At 46.6% G+C, this 26906-nt stretch overlaps 2 protein-coding genes across 2 annotated transcripts in view; one reads left to right on the top strand and one right to left on the bottom strand.

Annotated features, from left to right (window-relative positions):
* The window catches only part of PIGL (phosphatidylinositol glycan anchor biosynthesis class L), a 73602-nt gene extending 67485 nt beyond the window's left edge, over positions 1-6117 (top strand). Inside the window, exon 7 of the mRNA XM_049638079.1 lies at positions 3355-6117. Coding sequence (XP_049494036.1) covers positions 3355-3453 — 99 coding nt within the window. The 3' untranslated portion in view covers positions 3454-6117. The remainder of the gene's footprint in view (positions 1-3354) is intronic.
* Positions 6118-14671: 8554 nt separating this feature from the next.
* CENPV (centromere protein V) lies at positions 14672-26902 on the bottom strand (the record flags this gene model as incomplete). Its single annotated transcript, XM_049635351.1, has 5 exons — positions 14672-15074; positions 16395-16509; positions 22632-22701; positions 24028-24126; positions 26784-26902. Coding segments are annotated over 5 exons (528 nt in total), but the record flags the coding sequence as incomplete, so codon positions are not given.
* Positions 26903-26906: the final 4 nt, after the last annotated feature.

The following is a 26906-nucleotide window of genomic DNA, read 5'->3' on the forward strand; positions in this document are numbered from 1 at the left end:
CGGGAGAGAGAGAGAGTGCGAGCAGGGAGAGGGACAAAAAGAGAGGAGAGAGAGAGAATCCCAAGCCGGCTCCATGCTGTCTGTGCAGAGCCTGACTCGGGGCTCGATCTCACAAACTGCAAAATTATAACCTGAGCCGAAATCAAGAGTCAGACACTTAACCAACTGAACCACCCAGGAGCCCTAAAGATTTTATGTTTAAGTAATCTCTACGCCCAACATGGGGCTCAAACTCACAACCCTGAGATCAAGAGCTATGTGCTCCTCTGACTGAGCCAGCCAGCTGTCCCTTGAGGACTCATTATTATTTTTTAAAAATATTTATTTCTGAGAGCATGATATTTTTGAGAGAGAGCATGAGTGGGGGAGGGAGACACAGAATCTGAAGCAGGCTCCAGGCTCTGAACTGTCAGCACAGAGCCCGATGCAGGGCTTGAACCCACAAACCATGAGAGTATGATTAGAGCCAAAGTCAGATGCTTAACCGCTTAACCAACTGAGCCACCCAGGCGCCCCCCTTGAGGACTTTAAAAAAATTTTTTTTTAATGTTTATTTTTGAAGGAAAGAGAGAAAAAGAGCGTAAGCGGGGGAAGAGCAGAGAGAGAGGGAGACACAGAATCCGAAGCAGGCTCCAGGCTCTGAGCTGCCAGCAAGAGTCTGATGTGGGGCTCGAACTCACAAACTGTGAGATCATGACCCAAGCCAAAGTTGGATGCTTAACCAACGGAGCCTCCCAGGTGCCCCCCCCCCACCTTGAGGACTTTTAATCTATGCTTTGTGTCTCTTAATTGTTCTTTCACATTTGTTCTCTATTTCAAATTTTGTTTTCATTTCTTTTTTAAATTTTTTTTAACGTTTTTATTTTATTTTTGAAACAGAGAGAGCATGAACGGGGGAGGGGCAGAGAGAGAGGGAGACACAGAATCGGAAGCAGGCTCCAGGCTCTGAGCCATCAGCCCAGAGCCCGACGCGGGGCTCGAACTCACGGACCGCGAGATCGTGACCTGAGCTGAAGTCGGACGCTTAACCGACTGAGCCACCTGTTTTCATTTCTAAAATACCTAATTTTTTATTTTACGACCACCTATTGTTTCACTTCCATTTTTTTTAAATTTCATAATTTCTTATTCTTTTTTTTTATTGAGAGAATGCATGTGCATGAAAGTGGGGAAGGGGCAGAGGGAGAAGGAGGGAGAGAGGAGAAAGAGAGAGAGAAGAGAGAATCCCAAGCAGGCTCCACACTCAGCACGGAGTCCGACGAGGGACTCAGTCTCACAACTGTGAGATCATGACCTGAGCTGAAATCAAGTGAGACGCCTAACCGACCGAGCCACCCGGGTGTCCCGATAATTTAGTCTTTAAGCTGGTTTTCCTCCCACTTAGCTCTTTGAATGTCCAAAATGTAATCAGTCTTTGACAAATTGTTCTATGAAACTATCTTCATCTAAAATATATTCATGGTCTAGTTGCTAATTTGATTACATCTCTTTCTTTGCATCACATTACGTCATGTCTCCAGGAATTCTGATTTGGAAACTAGGGGCGAGGTGGTTGACTTGGGGGATGTTACTCCCCTCTTCCTCTGTGCTCTCCCTCCCCATCTAGAGAGTTTGCAATTGCTTGAAGGCCAGAATCAGGTCGTCACTGGCAGTTCCAGTCACAGAGCCAGCAGGTAACTGTTCAGTGCTGGTCTCAAAGCATTCAGCTTGCTCTCAAAGCAGTCGGTGGCATTTTTTTTCCCCCAACCTCTTACCTGACGAGGGAGCCCCCGCCCGCTCCAGCAGAGTCCCGGCAGTGAGACCAGAAGCAGAACTCCCAGCCACCACTTTGCTCTGAGCCCTTGAGCCAGTAATCCTCTGCTTTGGCCTCTCACACCTCTGTCCACATTCTTTAAGTTCATGGTGCTCTTGGTGTTAGTTTTGACCCATCCGTGTCTCTTTGCATTTTCCTCTGTCATCGCTATGTGTTTGGAACAGGAAGCATGAATTTACTGCTTCCTCTTGACCAGGTCAGAACACCTGAATTATGTTGAGGATGAGAAAATTAAAAGTAAATACAGGGCACCTGGCTGGTCAGTCGAGCATGCGACTCTTGATCTCAGGTCCCTGAGATCAAACCCCATGTCGGGGGTAGAGTTTACTAGGAAGGAAAGGAATGGAAAAAGGAAAAAGGAAATAGAATTACCATATGATCCAGCAATCCCACTTCTGGGTTTATATCCAAAAGAATCAAAAGCAGGGTCTCGAAGAGATATTTCCACATGTTCATTGTAGCATTATACGCAATAGCCAACAGGTAGAAGCAGGCCCAAATGTCCCTGGCATTTGAATGGATTAAGAAATCTACACACTTATGATAGGCTATTATTCAGGCTTAAAAAAAAAAAAAAAAGGAATACCTGCTACGACACGGATGAACATCGAGGACATTTTGCTGAGTGAAATAAGCCGGTCACAAAAGGACAAACACTGTGTGATTCTACTTATATGAGATATTAGAGCAGTGAAAATCACACAAACAGAAGGTAGAATGGTGGTTGCCAGGGACTGGGGGAGGGGGAAACGGGGAGTTGGGTTTTAGTGGGTTTAGAGTTTTATTTTTGCAAGATGACAAAGTTCTACAGATTTTTTATGCAGCAATGTGAATATGGTTAAAACTACTGAACATAAATGGTTATGATGGCAAGAGAAAGTTTTATATTTTGTGATTTCTACCTGTGGGGCTCAGAATCACAAACTGTGAGATCACCACCTGAGCCAAAGTCAGATGCTTAACTGACTGAGCCACCCAGGTGCCCCATATCTATGCGTATTCATTTTTCTTCTCCCCCTCTTCCTCTTCCTCCCAGCTTACCTAATTCAGGAGAGTTTGAGCATAATATCCTAGCTTGCTTCCCACAAAACATCCCTGTATGTGTTATATATGCGACTTAGTGCAGCAAAGTAATTAAGAATGTAGACTTGAGAGCCATTCAGATGGCTCTGAGTTCAAATATCAGCTCTGCTGTGTACTAGCTGTTTGAGACTGACAAGTTTCCTCGTCCACTAAAAAAAAATTTTAAGCAATAACAGTACTTAACTCACAGGGTTGTTAAATTAAGATAATGCATGGAGACTCAAGTGCTAGAACTGCCATTTGCATCACAGGATTTTTATCACATGGTTGTAAGTGAGAGATGGGACGGGGAGGCAGCGAGTGGGGGCCAACCCAGAGAGGTTTAGCGAGTTACAGGAAGAAGCCAGATTAGGCCACAGTGTGTGAAATGTGTTCGTGGGCGTGCAAGGCAGAAGTGAGCATGACAGAAGCTGCTCCAGTGCAAGGGTTTCACAACTGGTCCTCTTGGATTCTTCTAGAAAGCCATGTCCTGCCACCGCAGCCAGCTGCTCTGGTTCCGCCGCCTCTACGTGCTCTTCTCCAGGTACATGAGAATCAACTCTCTGCACTTCCTCTGAAGCCTTGAAGAGCTTTCCGGTCCGCAGAAGAAAGGGAGAAGAACGAGCCCAGGAAGCCTGGCGCCTGGCCGTGAGCTGGCTCGCCTCCCCGGGGCCGAGGCAGACAGAGCTCTGCTCATCCATGCCGTGAGCCTCTAACATATGGTGGGGGGGTGCGTGCTGGCCAACGGGTTGTCCAAGCTTGAGCTTCTTCGTCTGGGGGGAAAAAAAACCCTACAGCAGCCCAAACCAAACAAACCCAAGGGTAATAATAGCCACCCTGCTAGATCCTGAAGTTCTCGTGAAAAACAGGTTATGTAAGGGCACAATGTATGTCAAACACATAGCACAGAGCCTGCTAGGATTACAAATGAAGGCAAAAGTGTGCTGACATCATCACTTCACAGAGGCCATGATGCAGTATTTTTACATCGTTTCCAAAGCAGGCTTGCCAAACACACACACACACACACACACACAGTCTTTATTGAACTAGTTCAACCATAATTCCTTTGATTAACGTTGTGGCCTATGTGTCAGATTTGAATCTAGAGGAAGTTCTCCATTTAACATCACAGTCCTTAAATTGGGGCTCCCAAGGCCCCAACCCTGTGCCCAGCATTTCATACTGAGACTGGTATGATGTGGGCCCTGCCCTGAAGGAGCTTACGATCAAATACCCCAGCTCCCAGGCTTCTGGGGAAAGCCGGAAAAAGGAAGACAAATCTGGAACTGTTTTTCCTTTGTGTTTTGTTTTTTGTAACACTCAAAAAGCGGATGTCTTTTTTTTTTTTAATATTTTTATTTATTTTTGAAGGAGAGAAAGAAACAGAGCATGACTGGGGGAGGAGCAGAGAGAAAGGGAGACACAGAATCCGAAGCGGGCTCCAGGCTCCGAGCTGCCAGCACAGAGTCTGACGTGGGGCTTGAACTCACAAACCGTGAGATCATGACCTGAGCCCAAGTCGGACGCTTAACCGACTAAGCCACCCAGGTGCCCCAAAAAGCGGACGTCTTAAAATTGTGCTACAAACAAAAAGACTCTGAGGCGTCTGGCTTGGAAGCTACTCCCACAGTCCAGCTACTGGTCCGGGGAGGTGGCCCGAGGCAGGGAAGCGCAGCCGTGAAGAGCTGGGGCTCCGCGTGCTGGTGAGCCTGGGTGTGAGGCCAGACTTACCAGCAGCATAGCCACGGATAAGGTGTTTGGACCTTTCTCTGCCTCCGTTGTCTCCTCTGCAAGATGGGGGACCGTAATGGTACCCACCTCGGAGGACATGACGTCTGGTAGACGCATGGGAGGGTCCGGCATGCAGTAGGGGCTCAGGAAAGACGAGCGGCTGGCATTCTGAGCTCTACAGAGTAAGCAGGCGTAAAGCAGAGGGGCTAGAATGTACGTTCAAGTCCCGACACAGAAAGGCTCTCGGTGTGCGTTGTCCAGTGGGTGGCCTCTCTGCCTGCCCGAAGGCCCGCAATTGCTGTCTCCATAGCAACAGGTTAGAGACCTGCTCACTGGAGCTCTCTTGAATGCCTCCTAGGGGCCAAAAGGGACCGAAAGGGCTATCAGGCCCTGAAGCTGGAATCAAAATGCAAATGTGGTTATGTTTTCTGTCTACTTAAAATCTGTCAAAAGCTCCTAATAGCCTCCCGATGAAACCATGACAAGAAATAAGCCACTGATGCTGGTTAGAGCGTGGGGGGCCAGGCTGCCTCCTGTCCTACTGCTGGCAAGATGGGCACTCAACCAGCTTCCCTGGACTGCAAGTCTCATTATGTGTTAAGAGCTTATAAAATACCCCTACTTGGGGCGCCTGGGCAACTCAGTTAAGCATCGGACTTTGGCTCAAGCTGAAGAGAGAGAGACAGAGATATATAGAGATATATATCCAAAATGTAATTACTGGGGTGTCTGGCTGGCTCAGTTGGTAGACCGTGTGACTCCTGATCTCAGGGTATCATGAGTTCAAACCCCATGTTGGGTATAGAGCTTGCTTAAAAAAAAAAAAAAAGGTAATTTCTAATTAATAAGCTTCTCTTTCTAAAATGAACATTTATCGGGGATCCTGGGTGGCTCAGTTGGTTAAGCCTCCGACTTCTGCTCAGGTCATGATCTCACGGTTCGTGAATTTGAGCCCCACATCGGGCCCTGTGCTGACAGCTCAGAACCTGGAGCCTGCTTCTGATTCTGTGTCTTCCTCTCGCTCTTCCCCTCCCCTGCTCACACTCTGTCTCTCTCTGTATTTCAAAAATAAATGTAGAAAAAAATTAAAATGAATATTTATCATTTTAAAGGATTTTGTTGTTTATGAATGGTTATGATGTTATAGTACACTTTTGATATAATGTGAAGTTTTTAAAAAATATGTGTATCCAGGATAGTCTGGATTTTGTATGGAAATGATTCATTAAAGAAAAACTGGCTAATACACTGCTGACAGACACATAATGGTACAGCCTCTGTGGAAGGTAAAGTCACATACCCTCTGACCCAGCATTTCTGCTTCCAGTGGTTTACACTGTAGATTTACATGTGGCAAAGGAGGGATGTAAGGAATGGACACTGTAACACTTTATAATAGTCAAATACTGAGCCAGTCCAAATTCTATCGATTCAGGATTGCTTAAAGAAATGTGGGTATACCAGTAAAACAGAATGCTGTGAAACTATTAAAAATAATAAGGATGGGGGGGGGGGGGCCCTGGGTGGCTCGGTCGGTTGGGCGTCATGATCTCGCGGTCCGTGAGTTCGAGCCCCGCGTCAGGCTCTGTGCTGACAGCTCAGAACCTGGAGCCTGCTTCAGATTCTGTGTGTGTGTCTCTCTCTCTCTGCCCCGCCCCTGCTCACACTCCATCTCTCTCTCTCTCTCTCTCTCTCTCTCTCTCTCTCTCTCTCTCCTTCAAAAATAAACATTTAAAAAACTTTAAACAAAAAACTGAAAACTGGGGCCCTGGCCCAGACAAAACACAGGTGTTTCTCAGGAGTGGCCAAATTAGTGGTCTGGAACATCAGGTACAGGATACATCCTCAGAACCCAGGGGGAGGGGGGAGAGGAAATCATGATGGAAAAGGGACTTTAAAAATACATCTAAGGAAACAAACACACAAAAACCTAGGAGACCTAACGTGAAAAAGGGGAGTTTCCAGAATGAGAAATAGTTACAGATGGGGGATAATAAAGGAGAATTGACATCATCAGAAAGAGACTTGAGTGGGTGCATCTGCAGGGCTCCCCATGTTCTACCCAGCTTCTGTTTTTCACAAAGATACACACGTGTGCTGCAAAATCGTAAATTTCAAATTGGGGAGGGAGATAAAAGCATTGTGAAGCCCTCCCCTCCCTCCCCCGGGGCTCAAGGGGAAGCTGGTGGGGAAAAGCGGCTTGGTGCGGGGCAAGAAGGTGGAGACCAATACGGGCTCCCTCTGCGTTTTCAGCCTGAGCAAGGTGACCACCTGAAAAGTGTAGAATCCCAATTAACTAAGGGGAGAATAGGAAACAAAGAGAAACCTCAAAGCCTGCAGCACTAAGAAAAGGAAGGGAGGAAAGGAAGCATAAAATGTAACAAATGTAATGGAAATGATACTAAGAATGAAATCAGGTATCAGTTACTTCCAAAAAAAACAAAAAAGAATGGTTAATTTCCCTAACAAGACTGAGAAAACAAAATCTAGCATCTAAAAGTAACAAGGAGAGGCTAAACGTAAAAGGATGAGCCACCTACCAGATACCAAGCAAAGGCATACAAAAAGAAAGGGAGACAACATAAATCCAAACATCAAAAATTGTTAAACCCAGAACAACGGGGGACATTTTAGAACAGTACTAGATTCACTCCATGAGAAGATATGGACCAAATATCATAGCAGCCAGATACATGAAATAAACTCCCAGAAATCCAAGTTCTTTATATTAAAAAAAAAAAAAAAAAAAAAAACTGGGCTGCCTGGGTGGCTCAGTAGGTTGAGCGTCCGACTTTGGCTCAGGTCATGATCTCACAGTTCATGGGTTCAAGCCTCACATTGGGCTCTGTGCTGACAGGTCAGAGCCTGGAGTCTGCTTCGGATTCTGTGTCTCCCTCTCTCTGCCCCTCCCCACTCGCTCTGTGTCTCTTTCTCTCAAAACTAAATAAAAACATTTAAAAATTCTAAAAAACACAATAATAATAATGTAAGGCTTTAACATTCTTTCAGAATTTGGACAAATGAGGTCGGCAAATAGTAAAGACACAGCATTTGGATAATGTAAAGAACTTAGATAAAGTCAACGTTCACTCCTTATGTAATAAAACATTTATAAAATCCAATTATTTATTAGCCCCTGAGAAATTCCTAATACATTTCCCAAAGCAGATTTTGCAGGCCACATTTTTTTAAGTATAATTAAATAACTTTGGTTTTTTTTTAACGTTTATTTATTTTTGAGAGACAGAGAGAGAGAGAGAGCATTAGCAGGGGAGGGGCACAGAGAGAGGGAGACACAGAATCTGAAGCAGGCTCCAGGCTCTGAGCTGTCAGCCCAGAACCCAACGCAGGGCTCAAACCCATGAACCACCAGACCATGACCTGAACCAAAGCTGGACATCCAACCGACTAAGGCACGCAGGTGCTCCAAAAAAAAAAACAAACCATGTTTTTTAATTGACAGGTGCTGTAAGACAACAAAATTCAGTCACTATTCCTATAACAATTTTTAAGAAAAAGAAAAGAATACAACTTAAATAAAGACTATGTACCAAAACCCAGCAGTCTAAAACTAAGTGGACAAGGTAGGAATGAACCACTCATCATCATCGTCATTATTACCTATGTCCCATTTGTATGAAATGTCCAGAATCGGCAAATTCATAGTGACAGAAAGTAGATTAGTGGTTTCCAAGGCTTGGGGGTAGAGGAAAGGAGTGATTGCTAATGCACGCGAGGTGAGGAAATGTCTGGAAATGATAGTGGTGAAAGTTGGACAACCTTGTGAATATACTCAAACCTAGGAGTTAAAAGAGTGAATGTTACGGTATGTGAATTATGTCGCAACTCAAGAAATAGTGTGAAAAAGAGATTACAGTAAAATGTTCTAGTTCACTCTAAGGATACATCACTCTGTGAACCCGGTGATACTCTGTCTGACCTGCCAGCCTAGTAAATACAAAATGCTAGAGTAGAAATCTTATTCATAGTGGCGCCTGGGTGGCTCAGTTGGCTGAGCGTCAGACTCTTGGTTTCGGCTCAGGTCATGATCTCACGGTTCACGGGATCAAGCTCCACGTCAGGCTCGGGAGCCTGCTTGGACTCTCTCTGCCCCTCCCCCGCTCTCTCTTTCAAAATAAATAAACTAAAAAAAAACAAAATTAAAAGAAATCATTCATATTTTAACCAGATGTTAGTGCTTCCTGCTTTTCTATCGAATATACAGTTTTAAAAAGTTAAAACAAGTTTACTGCAGGACCTGAATAAACGGGGAGCTGTACCACATTCCCCGATAAACGGATACAAAACTCTGTACAAAGTGAATAAATTGGACACCAAATATATGTAGTACATGTAAGTTTTAATTTAGAAATCTATATGTTTACATGTTATATACATATGTATAAATTCCCTTCTTACAAAGTTAATATAAAAAGTTAATATAGTTGCAGTCAGAATCTTACTGGGTTCTCTTTGGGCCTCAACAAAATTATTTGAAAAGTATATTAGACGCAAAAATGTCCAAGGATAGCCAAAATATAAATATTAAAAGGGACAGAAATATGAGACCTGCATTTCTATATATTAAAACATATAAACCCACTGCAATCAAAACAGAGGTGGAGTAAACCAATGTTGAACAGAAGAAAAAATCTGGACATAGATCCAAATTATATGAGAATCACTCTATGATGTTGACATTTTAATTCAGCGAGAAAGGATTTTATAAATGTGTATGGTTGGTCAGGCATTTGGAAGAAAATAAAAGCTCCCTACCTTATACCAAATACAAAAATATATTCTAGATGAATTATAGATTTACATGCAAAAATCGAAACAATGTTGTTTATAGAGAGCATCTGCATGGCTCAGTCGGTTCAGCATCCAACCCGATTTCGGCTCAGGTCATGATCATAGGGTCATGGTTGAGCCCCACATCATGCTCCGTGCTGGGCACCGGGCCTGGGGCTTGCTTGGAATTCTCTTTCTTTCTCTGTGCCTCTGCTCTCTCTCCCTCTCTCTCTCTCAAAAAAAATTATCTATATCTATCTATATATATATCATATGCATCATATCATATATATACATATCATTTGGGAAATTTGGGAGACTAAATGCATATATACCTTGGAGCAGGGCAGTCCTTACCAAGCCAGGCTGGAAACTATGTAAAGGAAAAGACAGATATTTCACAACAAGAATTTTATGTGTTTATTTTTAATATTTATTTATTTATTTTTGAGAGAGAGCGAGAGAGCATGGGGGAGGGGCAGAGAGAGAGAGACTCTTAATCAGGCTCTGCAGCTGTCAGCACAGAGCCCAACACATGGCTCGATCTCACAAATCATGAGATCATGACCTGCGCTGAAATCAAGAGCTTGACGCTTAACCAACTGAGCACCCAGGCGCCCCCACAACAAAAAAGTTTTAAATGTTATTAGCAGGCAAATCCAAATGGCCAATAAACAACTCTTTAGCCTAAGCAGTAGCCAGAGCATGCAAATTAAAGCAAGAATGAAAATCCATTTTTCACTGAAGGTGCTGATTGGAATAGGGTGGGAGGGGTTTCCAGTGAGGAAGATGAAGACTGCAGATGACATGAATACGTATTTCTTTCTCTCTCTCTTTCACACACACAATAAATGGGAAAAAAATAAATCACAGTAATAATAAATACAAATTAATTTTTTTAATGTTTATTTATTTTTGAGAAAGAGACAGAGCGTGAGCAGGGGAGGGGCAGAGGGAGAGGGAGACACAGAATCCGAAGCAGGCTCCAGGCTCTGAGCTGTCAGCACAGAGCCCCACGCGGGGCTCAAATCCACAAGCTGTGAGACCATGACCTGAGCTGAAGGTGCCCCAAGAAATAAAAATTAAAAGAAAATGTCACTTTTCATGTATCTAGTTTGCAAAGATTTCTATAAATAATAATGCCTAGTGTTCTGTAGGTGAGGGTATGAGCACATATATGCTGCTGAAGGAAACACAAGATAGTAGAACCTTCTGGAAATCAATATATCAAAAAACTTGCATATGTACGTATCCCTGGACTCTGCAATTCCATGTGTATGCATTTATTCTCAAGAACAGAGAGGCACCTGTGGGGCTCAGTCGGTTAAGAATTTGACTCTTGGTTTCTGCTCAGGTCATGATCTTGCATGGCAGGGGCTCTCACAGGTCAGGCTCTGCACTGGCAGTGCCCCTCCTTCCTCTCTGCTCCTCCCCCCCACCCCCACCATGCTGTCTCTGTCTCTCTCAAAGTAAATAAACAAACTTAAAAAAAAATAAAAGAAATAGAAACTGCTACAACCATGGATAGATAGATGTTTGATGGATAGCGCTGATCAGGGGGAAATACAGCAGTGATCTCCTAACTATGATTTTTCAACCATATATATACATATATATTCAGGTGAAAAAAATATATATATATATATATGAGAGAGAGAGTATATGTGAATGAGGGAGACGGGCAGAGGAAGAGAAAGAATCCAAAACATGGATTCTTGGCCCCATGCCCAGGACAGAGCTTGATGGGGGCTCCGGCCCATGACCCTGAGATCATGACCCGAGCCAAAGAATCAGATGCTCAACTGACTGAGCCACCGAGGCACCCCTTAATAATAACATAATGTATGTTTGAGTGCTAATATATATATTCTAAAACATCCACAGAAAATAAATTTTAAAAGGATACGTTAAAATCCCAACATTTTCTTCCCACATACCAACAGAGCATTTTCTGGAGGGTACTTACCTTACCCTGGAGACCACCTATCTCGTCTGTTGGTGGTAAAAAGCATCAGGGCGTAAGGTCAGTGAATTCTGTGAAAAGTGACCCTTGTGTCAAACCTCATGGAGAGACAAGACAGAACGGGATGGAACAGTCACCAGAACCAGAGAATGTTTATGTTCTTGGGACCACAAGAGGTTGGGGAACGAAAATAGAGCTCTAGTTTGATCAGAGGTCCTGGTCTTGCTCACGGTCAAGGCGGAATCCTGCGTGTACCCCCCCACCCCCGTGCCGTTCTCACCCCTGCCAGTGGGGCTCCCGTCCCATGCTGATATTATAAGAAAAATCCACACGGAAGTGAAGTCGACAGTAATTAAAAGCTGAATAACATGTGATCTAATTAAGTGCACGTGGGAAAAGGTCTGAGGCGTTTGGAAGAGGCAAGGTCATAAAGGAAAGAATTCTAGCGATCTGCAAAGAGCAAATTGGAGCCTAGGAACTCAAAAGGCTCAAGTGTGACATTCCCCATCGACTCAGGTCAATGCCGTGTAGGCGGTCCTATGGTGGCACCATTGCCCAGAAGGAAATGCCAGGAAACATCAAAAGCGTGCTCTCTCAGAACCCGTATGTTAGCCTAGGACTGGGGCAACGGCAGCGTCCTGTGGCATGGGCCCTCTTCCCGCCCCAGGAGGGGTGATGGGGGAACCAGCCTCGAGCTTCCCATCAGTCACAAAAGCAAGCACCGGCCCTTGTGCCTCCAGCGTGAAAGTGAAGGTTGATTTCAGGAAAGAAAAAAAAAAAAAAAAAAGAATCTGAGAATCTCATCACTTGGATATCCACTAACTACAGCCAGTTGAGTCTGACTTTGGCAAGTTCTTGCAGTCTCTAGAACCATCTCCTTCCTCTATTGAACGCAGAACATAGACAACAAAGATCCTCAAATACACAATATAGAAAGATGCACGGAAAAGGATGTTTATTGCCAATACTCACCGTGAAGGAAAAGCGGAAAACCCAACTTTCCATGAAAAAAAAAGGTTAAATAAACAATATCCATTCTGTGCAATTCTTTTTATTATTAATACTTTTTATGTTTTTTTTTTTTTAATTTTTGAGAGAGAGAGACAGAGCGTGAGTGGGAGAGAGAGACACAGGATCCGAAGCAGGTTCCAGGCTCTGAGCTGTCAGCACAGACCCCGACGCGGGGCTCGAACTCACGGACCGCGAGATCATGACCTGAGCCGAAGTCAGATGCTTAACCCACTGAGCCACCCAGGCGCCCCCCTTCTGTGCAATTCTATGTCACAGTCAATAATGAGGATATGTATATTGATATGAAGAAGTCAAGATATCCTTAAAAATACAAGCTGCAGAAAAGTTACAGTGTGGCACCACTGATGTTTTGGAGGATACACATAATTATGTTTCTATATAACATTGCAATAGGAAGGGTAGATCAGGCACTCATGTTTTACCTGTGTAACTTCTTACCAGCGCCTTCCAGCCTTACAGTGAACATGCTGTCCGCCAGCCTGGAAGAGGTGGTGAGCCTACGGAACACCAGTCCCTCTGCATTTCCTCTCCCTGTTCCTTCTCCCGGTCTAGTCTCCCTCACGAGTCACTTCATGATTAATCTCCCTAGACAAAGAGCAAACGTTTATTAAGCATGTGCCGTTATGAATATACTCAGGATTTGGTAACGAAAGGAATGCTCTAGGAAAGTTGACCTGATTACAACAAGCAGCAATGCGAAGCGAGGCGGGTCGGGGGACAGGGGAACCAGTCAAGAGACTCCGTAACGGGCCAGGCATTACTCATCCTGTTCAAAGCTGTTTGGGGGTTCCCAGTGACAATAAAATAAAGGCGAAATTCCTGAGCTTAATATCCAACACTGTCCACAGGCTGGCTTCCAACATGTTTTTCTGATTCCTTCTATTACTTCCTCCCATCGGAAGCCTCCAGTCCAGTCTGGCTTTACTCTGGGTCCCTACCTCTGTTCACACAGTTACTTTTCCATTCTACCTTCCTAAATGTTGCTTCATTTAAAAATACAGACTCAGTTGGGGCGCCTGGGTGGCTTAGTTGGTTAAGTGACCGACTTCGGCTCAGGTCACGATCTTGCAGTTTGTGAGTTCGAGCCCCGCGTCGGGCTCTGTGCTGACAGCTCAGAGCCTGGAGCCTACTTCAGATTCTGTGTCTCCCCGTCTCTACCCCTCCCCTGCTCACGCTCTGTGTCTCTCAATAATAATTAGACGTTTAAAAAAAAAATACAGACTCAGGGTGCCTGGGTGGCTCAGTCGGTTAAGCGTCCGACTTTGGCTCAGGTCATATCTCACAGTTTGTGAGTTCGAGCCCCACACTGAGCTCTGTGCTGTCAGGACAGAGACTGCTTCAGATCCTTTGTCCCCCTCTATCTCTGCCCCCCACCCCACTCATGTCTTTCAAACATAAGCATTTAAGAAATTGTAAATAGGGGCACCTGGGTGGCTCACTCGGTTGGGCATCCAGTTTCAGCTTAGGTCATGATCTCACAGCTCGTGAGTTCAAGCCCCACGTCAGGCTCTGTGCTGACAACTCAGAGCCTGGAGCCTGCTTTGGATTCTGTGTCTCCCTCTCTCTCTGCCCCTACCCCACTCGCATGAGTCTCTCTCTCTCTCAGAAATAAATAAACATTTTAAAAAGTTGTAAATAAACAGTAATATATATATATGTGTGTGTGTGTGTATATATGTGTGTGTGTATATATATGTATATATATGTGTATACACAAACACATACATATATATAGAGAGAGAGAGACTCAAAGTTGTTCTTTAATGTGTACAGAGATTCAGTTTTGCCAGAAGAAAAGTTCTGGAAATTGGTTGCACAACAACGTGAATGGACTTAACACTGCTAAACTGGACACTTGAAAATGATTAAGATGGTCAATTTCATGTTATGGGTATTTTACCCCAATTAAAAAAAAAAAAAAAGAAATCAGGGGTGCCTCAGTGGCTCAGTTGGTTGAGCATTCAACTCTTGGGTTTCAGCTCAGGTCGTGATCTTGTGGTTTCATGAGTTTGAGCCCATCACACTCTGCACCGGCAGGGTGGAGCCTGCTTGGGATTCTCTCTCTCTCCCCCTCTCTCTGCCCCTTCCCCACTTGTGCTGTCTCTCTCTCAAATAAATAAATAAACTTAAGGAAAAAAAAAAAAAGATTCTCTCTCTCCTTCTGCCCCTCCCCCCTTCTAAAATAATCAATCAATCAATCAATCAATCTGCTATTAAATGACTGGCCTCAGAAGCAAAATCAAAGTGCAAAGACAATGATAAACCGCGGCAACTGCTTTCATGTTAAAAATATTTATTTTTCTAAAAGATCACACAAAAGTTGAGAAGAGAAAGGATACCAACTAGCCTACATCAAAATCTGGGCTGAGGAAGGACAAAGAGCTGCCTAAAGAAACTGGTAGCTGGAACGAACTGCGAACATCCAGATGGCCGCTGGCCAACAGAGCCGGTGGCCCCAGTCAGCCACATTCACGAGCACCACCGAGGTGCAGCGGGGACAGCAAAGCTGCTGGCCCCCATCGTTCCTCCTTTTCAGGAAGGGCGAAGCAGGAGCTCACTCTTTAGACATGTTCTTGATGGTCTTGTGCTCCTTCATGGCCTTTTCCCAATCGGTGCCATTGAATTCCTCAATGACCACACTCCGCACGGTGCCCTCATCTAGGCAATGGGGGGCGATTCCTAGGGGAGGTGACACAGAAAAAGCAAGGTCCCAGGTGTGAATGACAGCAGGTACTGTGCTGGCTCTCGGACAGACCCACACCCACAAGCGTCGCCGTACTGCCGATCCGTGTATCAACAGCGACACGCTGGTAAAGCTTTGCTTTCCTCACCTCTCAGATGGGGACCAGACTTCCTAAACCAGGGATGCCAAGGTTGGATACCATTCAGTGCCACGCCGAGAGTACAAAGATTCAAGCCTAGAACGATCTGACTGGCGGCCTGAAGAATCCACAGGCCTCTTCCAGGGTTTAGATAGAACTTCCTAAGCATTAAGCACCTGCCCACCTTTATAGGATCTTATACCTCCCGAAAGCCTTTCTGGATTAAGGCAGGCAGGAAGGCCTCTCCACGGGACAGATGAGAACAAACGGGAGCTGCTGAACAAATGGGGCGGGGAGGACAAGGGTGCTGTCACGCCCCGCCCCCAACCATAAGGCACAAAACCGCCACGGTCACAGCGGCCCCACCACAGCTCTGGAGGGCGCCAGATCCCAAGGAACACCTGCTGCTTCCCACTCAACTGACACTGCATTTGCGGTCATCCTGAACAAGCGTCCAAAGCTTGCTTCCTCTCCTCAGACCCTAACTGCACCTGAAGAGGGGCTTGGGGATTCTGCTGTGTGTGTTTGAAACAAACGGAGTATTTTAATTTTTTAACATTTTTATTTATTTTTGAGAGATAGAAGACAAAATGTTGAGTGGGGGAGGGGCAGGGAGGGAGACGCAGAATCCGAAGCAGGCTCCAGGCTCCGAGCTGTCAGCACAGAGCCCGACGTGGGGCTTGAACTCACAGAGCTGGAGTCGGATGCTTAACCGAGCCACCCAGGCGCCCCAAACGGAGTAATTTTTTAAATGGCATTATCAATCCTCCACATTCTTGCCTCCTTCACTCCCTTAACCATCACGGGTGTTAAAATTCCCTCCCCCCCCCCCCCCCCCCTCCGCTGGCCCCAACCCCGGCCCGTCTCCTCTTCTCTGTCCACCTTTTAATGTCAGCCCCAGCGACACGCAGCTCTGGCAGAGCCGGCCCAGGAAGGTTTCTGGGCGAATGACCAGAGCCAACCTTCTATGCCATCATTTGAGAAAAAAAAAAAAAAAAAAAAAAAGAACCTTGGCTGAAAGAGCCCTGTTCTTCCATAAGACGCGTGTGGAAGGGCCCGGCCAAGCAAGAGGCAAGCCAAATAGGCCCGCGTTGACCTGGAGCAGCCACACGGCGCGTCTCCGTGTCCTCCCACCCCCACCCCCGCCCTGCGCTGGCGGCCCATTCCCTTCACTTACCGAAGCCTCCAGGGTTCGAGCGGGGAGTGTAAAAGCTCTGAACGCCGCATCTCTTACAGAACGTGTGCTGCGCCTTGTGCGTGTTGAACGTGTATGTGGTTATACTCTCTGCTCCCTAAGCAAGAACAGGCAAAACAGATGTTCTCCTTTTACAAAGAGGTGGTTTTTTTTTTTTTTTTTTTTTGGTTTTCTTGGTCATCAAAAAAAATTAAATCTTTTAAAAGGCTCAACGGGGGGGGCGGGGGGGGGAAGCCCTTTTGTAGGGCTTTCAGGATTATGAGGACATGTCCAATCTCCCGCAGAGACTGGAGGCGGCTCCGGGACAAGGGCCCACCTACGCCGCCCAGAGACACGTCGGCCCTGAGCGTGGCAGCTCACGGCTTCTCTGTCAAGTGCGTTGCCGAACAACTCAGCCTCAAGCGGTCCCGGATCCATGGCAAGACAGCACGTCCCGTCAATTTCAGGAAGAGAAAATGCCCGCCTTCCGGGCCTAAAAGGCTCACCCCAGGGACTGGCTCTCCCTGTCCCCAAACAGCACTGCTCGAGATCTTAAGACAAGTGTTGATTTTACTGGAGTTCATCTACTAAGGACAAACTAGGAAAAGAATATTTGCCAGACATCACGGTCAAAGGGCTAATTTCCTTAATGGATAATACAAACGGGAAACTGGGCAGAAGGACACGAAACCGGGCAAACAGAGAAAAGGGAAAGGAAATCACTCTGCCACCTATGAAATGATATTCGCGCTCATAAACTGCAAGGTTATTTTTTTCACTGGCAGGTGGGCCAAAATAAAAGTTGGTTAACTTGGTACACGCGCTCTCAAATACCAGCCATGGGGACGTAAATTGCTAACATTTGGCAACATCTACCAAAATTGAAAAACACATCCTTTAGCACAGAAATTCCACTTCTAGAACTTTATCCTGCCATCAAAATTGCACGTCCATCCAAAGGTACGTACGCAGATACTACAGCACTGTTGAAAACAAGGCTACAGATAATTGGAAAAACGGAAAACGGCCATCAACAGAACACTGGTCACAGCAATGATGGACACCCATGAAACGGGGACACTGCAACTTTTAGAAAGAGTGAGACAGTTCTACTTCCAAATACTAACATGGAACAAACTCCAAGGTTGAACATTAATTGAGAAACGAGGTATGAAATAACTTGTGTAGTAGATTATCATTTCCATTTTATTACCCTATTTGTTTGTGTACGTATGTATTTATTTGACCATTTCTGTTGTTTTCTTTTAACGTTTATTTTGGAGAGAGAGACAGAGCCAGACAGAGCACGAGCACAGGAGGGGCAGAGAGAGAGGGAGATACAGAATCCGAAGCAGGCTCCGGGCTCTGAGCCGGCAGCACAGAGCCCGACGCGGGGCTCGAACCCACGAACCGTGAGATCATGGCCCGAGCTGAAACCAAGAGTCGGCCGCTTAACCCACTGAGCCGCCCAGGCGCCCCCCCCCCCCAACATACTCCTCTTAACCTGACCTCTCGGTACCAGTCCTTCCTTTGTGAAACGGGTTGTCTGAGGACACCACACTCGACCGACTTTCCTCCGTCCCCTGGTGGCCATCCTTCTCAGGCCCCTCCGCCCAAGCCTCTGAGTGTCGGCAACTCAGTCTCACAGTTCAATGCTTCAGCAGCGGCAACTCCGCTCGCTGTCAACTCCAGACCGGCGCCCCCAGCTGCCCGTTTCCATCTCCGTCTCGGTGAATGTCTACCCCGTCCTCAGTTGGACTTTTCCAAGAAAGAATCCCCGCGGCCAGCGCTCCCGCACGCCTGCTCCTCCCCCAGGAGCTGACCTTACCATCGCTGAGCTGCTGCTCGGGCCCCACAGCGTGGATGTGACTCCGACGCCTCTTTCCCCCTTCTCCACGTCCACCCTTTGTCTAACCCCATTCACCCTTCCCCTGAAGCGGTGGCTCTCCGAGTGTGGTCCCAGGACCGGCAGCATCACCGTCACCCGCGAACTTGCAAGAAAGGTCAATTCTTGGGCCTCCCCTCCCAGCCCTACGGCGATCTCCTTTAACACGCCCTCTGGCTGACCCTGCACGCCCTGAAGCTTGAGAGCCACCGCTCGGAAATAAACCCCAAATATCTATTTTCCTTCTGTCGCCATGACTACCACCCCAATCCAGGCTCCCGTCACCTCTCCCTTGCCCCGCCCCCCCCCCCCAGCAACCTCCTGGCTGCCTCCGTCTCCTTGCTTACCCCCTCACAATCCATTCCCCACACAACCGCCAAAGCGAGCTTTGAAATCGTCCAAGCGGGCCTTGTCACCACCCTGCTCGAAACCCTCCACGGGCTTCACACGGTCTCCTTGTCTGGTCCCGTTTCTGTCCCTGATGCCATCTGGGTCCGCTCCTTCACCTGCACCCCACAGAGCACCCGTCTGGCCGCTGTTGAGTTCCTTAGACGTGCCAAGCACGTGCCCCTCTGCGACAAGCATTCCCTTTGCCTGGGACACTCTTCCAGCCCCGGCCCCCCCCCACGTCTTCACCATGTAAACCCCAGCCAGACCTTCCCTAACCGATCTACACTAGCCACCCAGCAACCTTCTATCACATTGCTCTATTTTAACTTTCCACGTGGCCTTACTGGACTTTTTCTTATTTATCTGTCTGCCCACCTAAAACACATAAACTAAGAGAACAAGGGCCTTTTCTGTCGAGTTGGCTGCTGGGTTTCAGTGGGTCGGTGCTGGGCCATGCGGGGCGTCCCAGAAATACTTGTTGAATGAAGAGGTTTTGCACTTAATTAAAAATCAAACAAACAAAATCACTCCTTCCACAGGCTAGGGCTGAGTATGTTGCTCTAGGGCACCAGGAAAATGCAGTAGTGGCAGGCCTAAGGAGGAAAAAAGTATCAATTCCAAGACCCAAGAGCCAATGGCTGTACCTGCTGACGCCTTCGGGAACCATCTGTCACAGGTGCTCAGGGACGAAGCTGAACTGGGGCCACAGCCTCCAGCAGGCTTCCGAGGAGAGCACAGTGGCATTCTCCGGGTTTACGGGAAAGATGGAGAAGTGTGCTGCCTGGGCGTGCCCCTCCTCCCCCGGGCGCCCCCACAAAGGATCAAGGGGCAAACAAAGAAAAGGAGACAAATAAGCCCCAAGCGTCTGGGATTAAAAATCTCACTAACCAGGAAAGACCATCACTCATTCATTCATTCACTCAGGTCTTCCTCCCAGACCCCGAGGGCCTGTTCGATGCCACGCCCACAAGACCGAAGCTGACAAAAGGTGGCACTTGGGAGACCCTAATAAAGGAGACAGACATGGAAACACAGTATTACACCAAAGCACAGAGAAGTCTGTCAGACCACAGGAGGGGCAACGGGGACCGAGGGTGCAACTGAATCCCCATCCTACCCCGTTATTAGCACCGGTGTGCCAAAGCCTGTTTTAAAAAGGTTATATTCCTTGACCAGAGATTTTATTTCCAAGAGAATTGATCCTAAAGGAATTGCTAAATTACCGAAGATTTATACACGGGGAGGTTCATCACAGTGTTGTTTGTAACTGGGGGGAAAACTGCACTCAACCTAGAAGTTCAAATACAGGAATATGGTACATTCACGTAACAAAATATGCTGCAAATACAGGAATGGCAGTATAGATACATTAGGAAATGATTGGGTGGGGGGAGAGGTTCAGGGGCTGAAGGACAATGGAGGGAAGATCTACTTTTGTACCTTTCAAAACCTCCACCCAGCACAAAAGAGTTCCCCAAAATAGTAAAGTTAAAACGTGTTTAAATCAGCAAGATCCATCAACATGCTGCCTACAAGAGACTCACTTCAGACCTAAGGACACATGTAGAAGGAAAGTGAAGGGACAAAAAAACATTTACCATGCAAATGGAAGCAAAAAGAAAGCTGGAGTAGCAAGACTTCCATCAGAAAAAACAGACTTTAAAACAAAGAGACGGGGCGCGCCTGGGTGGCTCAGTCGGTTAAGTGTCCGACTTCAGCTCAGGTCATGATCTCGCGGTTTGTGAGTTCAAGCCTCACGTGGGGCTCTGCCAGGAGCCTGCTTCAGATTCTGTGTCTCCCCCTCTCTCTGCCCCTCCCCTGCTCATGCTCGCGCGCGCGCTCTCTCTCTCTCTCATAAACAAACATTTAAGAAAAGAAAAATTTTAAAACAAAGAGACAAAGACACTACAAAATGATAAAGGAACGATCCAACGGAGTAAATAATTGTAAATATCTATGGACCCAACATGAAAGCACCTAAATTCATCGAGCAACTATTCACAGACATAAAGAAATGGACGGTAATACAATCATAGGGGAGGCCTTCACGCCCCACTTATGTCAATGGATAGATCACTTGGACAGAAAATCAACAAGGAAACAGTGCCTTCGAAAAATAATTCGAGCATATGGCACTGAGTCTACTTCTGAGCCTCTATTCCTTTCTACTGATCCACATCTCTGACCATGTAACACTACCCTGATGACTACGTCTACACAATAAGCCTTCGGGTCAAGCGGAGTTACTTTGTTCCACTTCATTGTTCTCTGTGGAGATTGTTTTAGGTATTTTAGGGCCTGTGTGTGTTTCCCAATAAATTTTATAGTTAATCTTGCCTATGTCTGCAAAAGGCCTCCTGGGGTTTTGACAGAAATTGCATTAAACCTATAGGCAGGCAGGGTGGGGAGAAGGAACATCAATACTATGTTGCCATCCACAGACACATGGTGTCTGTCCACTTACCCAGTTCTTCTCAATAACTTCATCAACCTTCTATGATATTCAGGACACAGATCAGGGAAGCATTTTGTTAACTGAACACCTAAGTATTTAACTTTCTTTGCATTACTTCAAATGGTATGATGGTCTCAATTTGTTTCTTAATGTCCATTATTTGTATTGGAAATGCACTTGATTTTGCAAACTGGGATATAATTCACACACCATAAAATTCACCATTTTAATGTTTATTGCTGCATTATTTACAATAGCCAAGATATGGAAACAACCTAAGCATCCGCTGATGAGTGAATGGATAAAGAGGTACGGTGTACAGACACACACGCACACACACACACACAAACACACACACACAATGGAATACTATTCAGCCATTAAAAAGAATGAAATCTTGCCATTTGCAACAGCATGGATGGACCTTAAGGGAATTATGGTAATTGAAATAAGTCAGAGAAAAACAAATACTGTATAATCCCATTTACATGCAGAATTTAAAAACAAAACAAAAAACTAAGCTTAAGATTGGTGGTTGGCAGAGGCAAGGGGGTGGGTAGTCAAAATGGGCGAAGGAGGTCAAAAGCTACGGACTTTTGGTTACAAACAGGCCTGGAAATGTAACGCACAGCATGGTGACTATAGTTAACAATGCTGCTGCTGTGTATTTGAAAGCTGCTAAGAGAAGAAATCTTAAAAGTCCTCGTCACAAGATGGGGCACCTGGGTGGCTCAGGTCATGATCTCACCATTTGTGAGTTCGAGCCCCACGTCGGGCTCTGTGCTGATGGCTCAGAGCCTGGAGCCTGCTTCGGATTCTGTGTCTCCCTCTCTCTCTCTGCCCCTCCCCTGCTCACGCTCTGTCTCTCTCTCTCAAAAATAAATAAAACATTAAAAAAATTAAAAAAAAAAAAAGTCCTCACCAGAAGAAAAAAAATATTCTGTATGGGCGGTGACAGATGTTAACTAGACTAACTGTGCTGACCATTTTGCAATATATACAAATATTGAATCATTATGATGTACCCCTGAAACTGTTATATATCAACTATACCTCAACAGAAATTTTAATTCATCTAAACAAAGTTTTTAAGTCATATATTTTTCATGGGGAAATGATAAAATGTTGGTTATACAACAGAAAAAAAAGATAAAATCCTACTCTGATAACATATACAATATTATTATTATTTAGTTGTATTTACCCACATAGAAAATAATACACGAGGATATATACCCAAATGTAACAGTAGTTACCTTTGGTTGATGGGATTTGGGTAACCGTATTTATTTTTTGATTCTATTTTTAACGTTTCTACAGTCACATCAAACCTTCATCCAAAATCTCAAGGGGGAAAATAATATAGCCTTGTAGAAATACACGTGAAACCTGGGGTGACAAGGAAAATGAAGGCCCCCTGAAGAGGTCCTGCTGTGCTCCCCTGAGTCTCGCACTCCACAGGGGACCCGCCGGGAGTCAGGGGCTCCTCCCACCTGCTCTTAGCACTAACCTTCAGGAGCTTGAAGCGAGAAGCTGGGACAATGAAGTGTCTATTCTGTTTCTTCTTGCAAATGCTGCAGCTACAAAAAAAAAGAGCAGTTCCCAGATTGTGAAACCAGCACCCCCCCCCCCCGCCCCACCAGTATGTCCCCAGAGGTGAAGCCCCTGTCAGCACCGTTCAGGGAAAGGAGAGCTCACGCAGATGGACGGGCCACCGGGGGTCTCGGCTCAGCGGTCAAAGCCGCATACCCCTCGGAAAACCGGACCGTCACGACCACATTCCTGCTGCCTACTCTCCCACACCCCCCCCCCACACACACCCTATTACAGTGAAGGGAACTGCTGGGTTCTAGAAACACTTAGAAAACAAACGTCAGGCATGGGTACCATCTTATGCCTCCGGGATCCCCACACCTAAAGCAGACAAGGCGGTTTGGGTTTCCTGCTTCCTCATCTGTACATCACAGAAAGCCTGGCCTCCGAGTCGGATGAATCCTCGGAATGACCATCTTCGGAATCAAATCTAAATCCCCCTTTTCCGTCCGCCTTTGAGAAAAAGGTCGAATTTCATACAGAATCCTCTAACAGACTGTCCCCACGGTGCTGCTTCTCCAATCTGGACTCCACCGCTAGCAGCCTGGTCGGTTCTCCATGCGAGTAATTCCGTGGTGTTTATGTATCATCCCTATGTGATTCAGGGACTGCACCGTCGAGGGGGCAAAAAAGGACCGGATCCCGTTGAACAACTAGTTGCCTGCTAACTATGGGTTCAGAAGCCACAGCCTGTCGTGCCTTTGTTTTATGACAACTGGCCTGGGAAGGTGCTAGAAGCGGGCCCTCCGTGAATCCTGCTGGGACCATCTGCCTCATCCAGAACAGAGCCCGAGGGCCTGGAGCATGGAAGCTTCCAGGTGTGCACAGCCTCCACTCGTATCCCCCCGCTTACCCCCACCTCTAGACTCCTGTGAGGACTGTGCCCAACCAAGGCTTGTCATTCCGTGCCCAGCCTGACCTGCCTCCAGCTAACTGCTCCGTGTCAACCCTCCACCAGTACAGTCCGAGGGGTGATGCTGGGAGGCATAAGCCTGGAGGGCCCTGCTCTGTGTCACCCGGGGAATGTACTGTAGGAGTGAGCTCGCTTGTGTGCTCGCTCTCTCTCTCTCTCTCTTTCTCACAGAGCAGGCTCGGTTATTTTTAGCTTCCCCCCATGTTTAAAAAAAATATATTACCGAAAACGTCTAGTATATACAAAAGGGGAAAAAAAATAGAAGGAACCCTTACGTACCCATCACCCGAGGCCAACAGCGATGAGCTGGTGGCCAACGCTGTCTCCCCGGTACCCTGACTCCCCAGATGATGTTTTAACTCTCAAGTCCCCGCCAGCAACTCGGGAAGAGAAAACTCACTTGCAGTCAAAGATGTGCAAGTCCGCCGAGGCCCAAACTTCAAAACGAACTGCCCCACAGTGGCAGCCTCCGGTGTGTTTCACCAGGCCCTGGTATTCGCTACGGGAAACAAAAAATCAGAAAGATAAGGAGTTCTGGACAGTCAGGCAGGACCTTGTTGCACAGCTCACGCTTTCTCTCTCTCTCTCTCTCTCTCCTTGTTGGAACAAGGAAGCAGGATGGGACAAAAGTCTTCTCTTGATGAGGTACTGGCAATGCTATAAAAGAAAGGCCTTTTATAAAGGTCTTTTCGATGACCTCTCGTTTAAAAAATTTCTTATATTCTATTAGGTCGCAAAAATAAAACATTCCAAAAATATGCACCATGGGACTTGGGTAGAGGATCCTGATCCCACCCACTCAAACATGTGTATTTACATGTCGAAGACTTACCTGGATTTTTTAATTTTAATTTTTAAATGAGCTAGACACCCGGGAGAGAACAGTGAGATACAGCAGACAAGGCTCCTGGCCCTGGCAACCATAGGCAGCCATCAAAGAAATGACCCAAGTAGTATTTAAGGGACTGTGGTAGTACAAACCGCTAGGAAAAAGTAAAACGAGGGGACCTGAATCTGGTAGTTGGGAAAAGGCTTCTTCTGAGAAGAATTCTGGAATGTTTGCTACACTCCCCACCAGTATCTTGCATATACAGGACTCTTTACAGAGCTATACGTACACATTACATTCTTTTTAAGTTTATTTATTTATTTTGAGAGAGAGCGAGCACACGAGCGAGGGAAGGGCAGAGAGACAGTGAGAGAGAGAATTCTGAGCAGGCTCCATACTGTGAGAGCAGAGCCCCATGTGGGGCTTGAACCCACCAACCATGAGATCATGACCTGAGCTGAAACCAAGAGTCGGACACTTAACCAACTGAGTTACCCAGGCGCCCCATATGACATGCTATTTTAATCCTTTTAAAACATATATAAGCCAGGCCCTTAACTGAACTTTATTAAGCTTGATAAATAACATCAAATTGCACTCCAAAAGGGCTGAACACTTCTCAGCAATGAGAAAACCTTTCACTGTCCCTGCTCGAGGAATAATTACTGGAAAAAACAACATGCAGTTTTATTTTGCATTTTTTTTTTTTTTGGTTATTCCACATTTCTTTACAGGTTGAATCAGTGAACTTGTATTTAAAATCTTTTCTGCACATACAAATAACGCTCATTGTAAAAAAAAATTAAAACATTACAACATTTGATAATGTTAAAAAAGAAAGCCTCCTATAATCTTAACACCCGGAGCGATCCACAGTTAACTATATGCAATAGATTCCTGCAGACTTCTTTCTATACAATAATATTTTCACAAAGCAGCGCGGAGTTATGCATTCTTTTTGCATGTAAGTTAATTTAGTGAGTTTTGTTTTTTTAAAGTAAGTGTACGCACTCAAACCAATCTGACAGGTAAAAACAAAACAAAACGAGCTCCCTTGTCTGTTATCAACATTTTAAAATCATTTTCTTGACCACTTATCAAGTTTGTTTTAAAGTAAAAATTTACTACAAGTTTGAGTTTTACATTTCATGGGGTCTTTATAGCCCTTACACCTAGCAATGGGCAGCACATCATAGGGGCTCAAAAATGTTTAATGACGAATGTAAAAAAAAAAAAAACAAAACTGTTCAGCCTGCAGTCCAAGACGATAAATCAGAAAGTGAAGCACACAGGTAACCAAATATTTCACCTCCGAGATGACGCACCCTAACCACTTTCTTCTGGATTAAGGACAAAAGAACATTTTTTGATCAAGAAAAGGCGTAACCCTCGGGTTGTTATGCAATTGTTAGGTCGGCCTGGTTTTTCCTGTGGTTTTGACTGCTCTTCGTAATTCATAAAATCACGGACACGGAGCTAGATTATTAGGCTGCTAAAATATTTCTCTGCAGCACAACTGTCCTACGGGGCAGGGATCCAGGCGCTCCGGCAGCCGCTGCCGGAGTTCATAGCTGGTTTCTAACACCACGGACACTCTGAAATCCTCCCCTGGCCCCATCCGTCTCAGGTCCTGGGGGTTCTTCTCCCGCTGGAGCAACGCTGGGGGAGCGCGAAGGAGAGCGGGCCACCCAGGGGCATCGAGGCCCCCCTCCCTCCGCTTAGGTACCCGCGAAGCCGTCCCGGATGCCGAGCATCTCTTCGCGCGCGCTTCTCTCGGGATCAATACCCCCTCCCCCGCACTCCGCTCCCTCCCAGGGAGCGCCGGGAACAATAACGGGATCTCGCCTCCCGGTTGGTTCCAAACTATTCCAGCTTTTCTGCCCACCCGCCGGCCTCTCCCTGCCCCCCTCTCTCCAAAAACACGTGCGCAAATATAAAAAGCGACCCGGGTAGGAGCACAAAGTCGTGGGCTTTATCGTCTCCTCGCTGGGAAAGGCCCCCGCACCCTCGGCGCGCCCAGACGAGGGACAACGTCCCGAGCACGATGGCTGTCCCCGGGAAAGACCCTTTGTGTCCCAGGACGCGGCGCGGCTCTTCTCACGCTCCGGGACGCAGTGCCCCGTCAAGGGCCGCACGCCGGCCCCGAGCCAAGCCTCGCGGCCGTGCCACTTAGAGACGCGCCCGGTGCTAGCACCCGGGAACGCGTGGGTCACGGTGCGGGAAAGGACGCGGAGCCGAAAACCTGCCCCGGCCCGCGCGGCAGCCGCTCTCGCGCTGAGGGCGTCCGCGTGGCGCCGGGTCCCGCGCCCGGCCCCGGCCGCACTCACAAGGTGTCCAGCAGCAGCTTGGCGGCGCCCTCGAAGGTGAGTCTGTGTCGCTTCTGGAACGTCTCCCAGCGCTCCCGCTGGTCGCCCAGGTCGGGCAGCGAGGCAGCGGGCGAGGCGGGGGGG

Source organism: Panthera uncia, chromosome E1 (assembly GCF_023721935.1).
Source record: "Panthera uncia isolate 11264 chromosome E1, Puncia_PCG_1.0, whole genome shotgun sequence".
Classification (NCBI taxonomy): domain Eukaryota; kingdom Metazoa; phylum Chordata; class Mammalia; order Carnivora; family Felidae; genus Panthera; species Panthera uncia.